General features: G+C 34.9%; 1 protein-coding gene across 1 annotated transcript; it reads left to right on the plus strand.

The window, feature by feature from the left end:
* Window positions 1–2,610: 2,610 nt before the first annotated feature.
* LOTGIDRAFT_140730 (hypothetical protein) lies at window positions 2,611–4,016 on the plus strand (the record flags this gene model as incomplete). The annotated part of the gene is made up of 4 exons (XM_009050621.1): window positions 2,611–2,693; window positions 2,852–3,098; window positions 3,449–3,596; window positions 3,895–4,016. The coding sequence occupies 4 exons, from the start codon at window positions 2,611–2,613 to the stop codon at window positions 4,014–4,016; spliced, it is 600 nt and encodes a 199-aa protein (XP_009048869.1).
* Between the last annotated feature and the right edge of the window lie 3,634 nt (window positions 4,017–7,650).

The following is a 7,650-nucleotide window of genomic DNA, read 5'->3' on the forward strand; positions in this document are numbered from 1 at the left end:
TTGTTTTACACTTTCAAATATACTTTTTTACGTACTAATGCAATCTATGTCATAATGTACAATTGAGTTTCTTGCAAAGATTCATATTTTTTATATGAACACAATACCATTTTAAGACTATAATAATTGATTTAGAACTGATTAAACTACTATAAAAATAATAAGTAAAATCTAATCTATCATTTAAATTAATTCTCATTCACTATAATCATATCAACTTGGTATTAAGATTCCTTTTAGATCTCATGAGTAACTTTATTGGGAATATGAATAAATGAATTGTTACAATAACATGTTTGTTGAAATATTTTCATTATTGTAGAAAAGAAATGATGATCATGTATATAGTTTTTGTGCAGCTGTGGTGAATTTAAGAGGTCATAGTAAAGATGATAAAGATGGTGATGATGAAGAATTGTTAGGTGCAGTTGGTGGTGGTGAGACAACTGTATATTCCACAACAGAAGATATCAACAACTTAGATGATGATGGAGAAGAGATATTTGGGCAAATTGGAGACAATCAGATCCAATACTTACAAGGAAAGGCGTCTGATGAGGATCTCAGACCAGCTAGTCGGAAAACTTCAGAAAAATTCAATTTTGACTGGACTAAAGAACCAACATCTGAACCCAAGATTGAGATGGTAGATGTTGAAACACGTAGTGATCAAGATGAGTTTTCAGGATCCTGTGATTTTCAAGATGCTTCATTCTGGGAAAGAAACAAACTCAGTTATAATAACAATGATAAGAAAAGTGACAGTAATATTGATTCAGATGGAGAATATTGTGGTCTAACAGAATTTGCCGAGCTTCGACTTCGACAATCAACAACACAATCACCAACATCTCAGCCGGCTTCCTCTGATAATAGCAAAAGTCACAAGGAACCTAATCCATCTGAAAAATTAACTGTTAGTTTACCACCACAACCGGGTAATTGCTCCTCAGCAACAACACCAGTCTCAAACTCTGATGAGTCTAAACAAATCAATGAAAATGACTATGCACCTTTTCCTATTAGAGAACCAATCCCAAATTTAATCAATTTTAATGATTATGGAACAACGCCATCAAATCACAGTACAAGTTGTTTTGAAGAACCTTTATGTCCGATACCACAGCCAAGTAAATTGTCTCAATTATCCCCTGTTGACTCTGGTAATGATCATTATTCAGAAACATCATCTGAACAACTTCACAAGGAATCCAGTTTAAATGGTTTAAAAGTTGTTAACTTGAATGATCACCAGTCATCATCTCATTCTCCACCAATTCCCCGACCACGCAGAAATCAAACAAATACAAAACTTGAAGAAGAAGAAGAACAAGAAAATGTTTATGAGGGTATTTTTCCTCCTATGGATAATGTATCATCTGCTCCTGATGTTCCCCCAAGATTTGATTCTTTAATTTTAAATAAACCTTCTACAACTTCAAACAGAATATCCAATGTTATTTTAAGTCCATCGATTGACCCTGATTTTGATTTTTCTACTGATTTAAGATCATTGATTCAAAGTCAACCTTCCATTCCACCATTACCACCTAGAAATAAAATCAAATCTGAAGAGTTGAATGGAAAACAGGAACAACCACCACTTCCTGTGAGAAATAAAGTGAAATCAGAGGAACTGAGACAACCTCTACCACCAGTCAGAAAGAAAACAGCAGAATCAGCACCTCTAATACCGATACGCTCTGGTAGTGTTAGGGGAAGGGTTTCCTACAATGGTAAGACATGGGAACTACTTTTTAATTTTTTTGCCCTTGACTTAGACATAAATGTGTCAAAATTGGCTAATGGAAAAAGATTGTATACAGTGTTTGTTCTATCTTGACTAAACTTATTACAGTAACAAAGAGAGAAGTGGGGGTGATCAGGTTTAGATTTGTCATTGATCCCATGAGGTTGGAAAGTTTGCAAACCGATAATCCAATGGAGTTAAATGGAGGGCCTATTGGATGTGGACTGTGTTAGATCATGTTTGGTGTCGAGTCGGTTTATTATTAGGTAGTTGAGATTTTGACTGGAGTGTCTCGGTAAATGGAAGTGAGAGGCGACTGGTGTGTTTCTGTCTTAGGATAGATTCATCTCTTTAGTGTTAGCTTTGGCAGACTTTGTTTGTGGAAAAGTAGACTCTTTATCTTTTAGCCAATGGATTATCTTCGATCAGGGCGGTTATAGATTCTGAGTTTTAAAAGGGGATCAGGACTGCCTGCGGGGGTCACGAACATAACTGGGTCGTTGGCAGAGGTAAAATATAATATAAGAGATAAAGATCAGTTATCTGTGATTATCAGTGACTAGTTTCGTTCATGTTTGAACTTTTCAGACTGATTACCCAAGGTGAGCCTAATCAGTTGCACAGCCAATCTTTATCTCTTAAATTAAACTTATAACAGTTTATCCTTATATTTATATGCTCATATTGGAGGTGATGATGATGATTTTCTTATTCTACAGGTTTTAATTGTAGGTACAGATGCTAGTGACGATAGAGAATCTAGAAGGCAATTGTCGAGCAGAATGAGACTAGATAGAGCTCAAAGTTTTCAAACAGTTATATCATTAAAACAAAATCAAGTAGAGATATTGAAAGAAGAAATGTTATTACCCAGTATAATTGTCAAAATTAAGAAAGACTATTTCCATGGGCTGGCCCTTGTGGATTCATTCAGTGGTGTTTGGTAAGAAAGTCTTATAATGTAAAGCATAATCATAATATAAGTAAGTAAGTTTCCAGAAAATTTCCACGTCTTTTTGATTTTATTTTAAACAAGTCGATGGTTTAATGTCATGAATGTTTATGTAGTTTGATTAAGAGTTTATTTTTCTGTATTTTCAGGGTAAGTGGATGGAACCTAGTTGATTTTCCTAGGTTACATGATAAGTTTCATATTGGAGATAAAATATTATCAGTCAATAATGTACCTTGTCAGTCGTCAGCAAGTTATTATAAACAAATCAAACATTCAGATTATTCTACAGTAGATATACAGTTAAAACGTCTGCCTAAAGCTCGTGTATTTGTTATGAGGAGAGCTGCTGAAGGAGAAAGTATAGGTATTAAACGTGAAGGTGGCACTGCAGAGGTAATCATTTTTGTATGCCCAGTGTTAACAGACTTTAAACCCTTGATATACTGAAAATGTGTTGAAAGTGGCTTGTGAATTCAATAGAGGCAAAAGTTTTTGTCCAAAATTGTATGAAATTTGATCTTGGGCAAGTCAGTATTTGAAATTAGGCTATGTATTAGACACATAATGTTGAGTTACAGCCCTTGATATACTGAATAATCATTGGGTAAGTGGGCGATAACCACTGTTAATGAGAATTTTATAAAAGTAAAGAATAAATTTACTGTTAAATTTGTCTATCTTCGATTCGACTTTAATATTTCTTTGTATATATATATATACAATGGTAATTATTGATCTTGTAGATACTATATGTTGATCCATATGGTTTAGCTGGACGTCATGGTCTACCTTTAAAATCACACAATATGGTTGATAATAATTTATGTAATTGGGTCATCACAGAGATCAACAGTCAAACCTTAAATCTTTTCTTTAAAGACATGGAGGTTAGTACATTTAAGTAACTTAACTTAAAACAAAAAGCTTGTTTAATCACATCTGTCTAAATATATCATACTACAATACAATAACAGTGTAAATAAGTACTTTTGCTTTTAAAACAGTGCTGTATACATCAATTGTAGGGCAATACAGAAATATACAAGTATTAAAACAGAATATGTTTCTGGTTCGGTTTTGATATTTTAATATGTTTTACCTTATTGCACACTTGTAATTTTATAATGCCTAATTTTCAGTTGATTTTTCTTGCTGGTAAAAAAAAACATGAATTTGTAATTTCAGATAGAACATCGACTTGGTGCTGTAGGTAAAGATATTACTATTGTAGTACAACCTTCTGATTTAATCAATGATCTTAAAAAACAACTGAAAAAGCTGAAAAACTACAAGTCCTATTTGATTAAATAATTTATTTCTATATATAAGGTTATGTTTATTGTTATGTATTTTCATTCTTATATTTGATCAAGCAATGTATTTGAGGTAAAGTATTATGTAGATACTAGAGGTTAGCGTGAAATTTGACATGATACTGAAAAGTTATTAAAGAGGTTTTCTAAATTTTCTATGTGTATAGAGGACACTAATAGCATCGATTAAATAATTCCTTACTAGGTGCAGACGAGAGTATCTTATCGTTGTAATTTATGTCCATTCACAAAGGGGCACAGATAGCGAATATTTTAGAGTGAATATCACTCAGTGGAATTTTGTTGTCAATCACGCTTTCAATCGCCAGTATAAATAATGGGACATAAATATCTAACATTATTTAAATATCTATTAGTCCAGTCACTACTGCTGACATGATAATTAACAAGCACAATATATTATTATATAATAAAGAAGCAAGCTTGAGATTCTTGATCATTGACTTTAATGATACAAACATTTCTGCAGTGGCTTTATTTTTTAGGAATATTGTATATTATCAGTTAAATAGCAGAAAAGGCATAGTATATCAATAAATTTAAAGATGATTTTATATATGATAGGAATGAAATGGATAGATCCGTGCTAATTTATGGAATAGAAGAATGTTAATGCTTAATATTATGATTGCAAAACTTAAAGGAACAGGTTCGCCATATGCTTGACCAATTGTATCTTAGTCTCAGAAATGGGAGTGTTATAGCTAAGCTTATCAGTAATAGTGATCACAGCTCACCATCAAAGTTTGAGCCTTCAAATCCATCTTTTTAATTAATTTTAATTAGGCTGATCTTAATAATTGTTTGATGATATATCTCTTAATGTATGTATACCTGCTTTGCATTCAGTGAGCAATATGTTTCATAGCACCTTTTTGTTTTTTACTGAAAGAGTCACATCTTGACCACTCAGGCCCTTAGCTAGATTTGATTGTTGGAGGGGCAAGTTATATATCCTTAAGGGCAATGGTGTATGGCATATAGTTGAAGTAATGTAATTGGTCAGTTGTCAGAATGTTATTCCACCCTGTAGCTAAGGGCCTGTTGAACAGTACATGTTTGTTATAGTCCCCTGATTTAGAGTTTTATTTAGAGGTTATCCAACAGTTACATGATAATTTGTTTACATAAGAAAACGTCAAAATGAATTTTCTGTAGAATTTCACTCTGAACACACATATACTATATTAGTAGTGGTATACTTTGCTGGTCAAGGTTATATATATATGCTTCCATTTATAGCAATTTTATTACAAATGAATTTTAATTAGTCTATTTAAGATTTTTTTGTTAAATTTTTAAACATAATAAAAATTATTTTTGTTATAAATTTTTTAGATTATTGTCAATAGACCCACTGGACCCACTAGAAAGTTGTCTTTGGTTTTTGGGATTAAGTCTGTATATCGAAGGATAGGAAATTTATCAGCTTCAGTTCAATTGATCTCAGACAGCATGTGCAAATTTCATATAAAGCTGCAATTCCACTAAAACTAAGTGTTTGATGACGTCACTATTCGAGAAGGGTCTTATCTGATATTTTGCGATAAGTGACGACTTCAAACACTGATTTTTGGTGTAATTGCAAGAATCACAGACGTCTGATCGGAAATTTGGAATGGTGCAAATTGATGTTATCAGAGTCCTTGATAGACATCAAAAATTAAGAAAACATTTTTAAAATACCTTTAACAGATAATCAAATAGATTATCTCATTGGTTCTCAGTTAAGAACTGTCAAATTTATTTTCCTATATGCGTCCTATATATTGATAGTCATTGACTGTATTCATAATTTCTTAAGAAATTATGTTGATAAAGTAATACGATATGAAATGACAAAATGTATAGGAATGATTTAGTTGTAGTCTGAGTGTTAGTAACGTATTGCCTCCCTTTAACCGTGAACAAACCACCTCGAGAGAAGAGACTGGCAAACTATTGTCATAAAGGCTTATACTATATTCAATAAGAAAAAAAATATCTAGCTGGTTTTTGAGAGAATCGGAGACTTAAAAGACAGACTATGCATGGCAGTAACTTAACCGATTTCTGATCTGTCTACAGTTCAGATGCAGTTCAAATTTCAACTTCTCTTCTCTGATAGTATTCGACTCCAATCAATTCTACCTCACCCGTCACTCCGTCAGTGAGTTCGTCACTCCGTCAATGAGTTCGCCACTCACGTCAGTGATTCCGTCATAACGTCGATCGTCAATGCTACCGAACAAAAAATGTAATATTAATGAATTATAATCACAAAACGAAATCAAAATGAAATTTTTAGAAAGACGTACGTCGATGCTACCTTACAAAATGATGAATACTAACGTTTCTTAAAATAAAACGAAAAAATATGCCAGTCCGTCAGTGGCGAACTCATTGACGTAATGACGTATGAAGTAGTCCAGGGCTGATACACAGCTAATTCATCCATCACTGCGCTACTGCGTTATTGGCTCAATCCGTCATTGACGTCAGTCCGCAAATCATCCCAGTGACGGATTGACGTAGTTACGTATAACATAATCCAGGGCTTATACACACCTTATTCATCTGTCAATGATTCCGTCACTCCGTCATTGGCGTCAGTCCGTCAATCATCCAAGTGACGGAGTGGCGAACTCCTTGTCGGAGTGGCGAACTCATTGACGGAGTGGCGAACTCATTGACGGAGTGGCAAACTCATTGACGGAGTGGCGAACTCATTGACGGAGTGACGAACTCTTTGACGGAGTGACGAACTCACTGACGGAGTGACGTATGAGGTAGCCCTAGACAGGGGAAAACATTTCATCCGTCATCCGACATTCGTCGATGCTACCTTACAAAATTACAGGGCTCTATGTAGGGCGCTTCTTCATGCGTCGCTCCGGCATTGGTGTCAATGGATCCATCATTCCCGTCAGTCCGTCATTAGCTTTATCCGTCATTGGCGTCAGTCCGTCAATCATCCAAGTGACGGAGTGGCGAACTCATTGACGGAGTGGCGAACTCTTTGACGGAGTGACGAACTCATTGACGGAGTGACGAATTCACTGACGTACTGACGTATGAGGTAGCCCCTAGACATACACGCCTTATTCATTCGTCACTCCGTCAATGAATCGGTAGCTCCGTTATTCATTGCCATTGGCTTAATCCGTCATTTGCGTAAGTCCGTCAATCATCCAAGTGACGTAGTGGCGAACTCATTGACGTAGTGGCGAACTCATTGACGGAGTGACGAACTCATTGACGGAGTGACGAACTCATTGACGGAGTGACGAACTCACTGACGTACTGACGTATGAGGAAGCCCTAAATAGGGGAAAACATTTCATCCGCCATTCGTCGATGCTACCTTACAGAATACGAAACACCAATAATTACAAAAGAAAACGAAAAAATAAATGCAACATTGATTCAGTCAGTACACTTCAGCCATTTTGCCAAACTTAAGGAATGGATCAGAGCATCAATGATGTCCGTCAGTAAGTCGATGTTTTCGTCAAGCCCGTTACTAGTACCGAAACTTCCGAAACTTAATCCTGTATTCTTTCGCTTTGTTATTTACATAGAGCCCCGTAATTTTGTAAGGTAGCATCGACGAATGGCGGATGAAATGTTTC

The sequence above is a fragment of the Lottia gigantea genome (genome assembly GCF_000327385.1).
Source record: "Lottia gigantea unplaced genomic scaffold LOTGIsca_150, whole genome shotgun sequence".
NCBI classification, from domain to species: domain Eukaryota; kingdom Metazoa; phylum Mollusca; class Gastropoda; family Lottiidae; genus Lottia; species Lottia gigantea.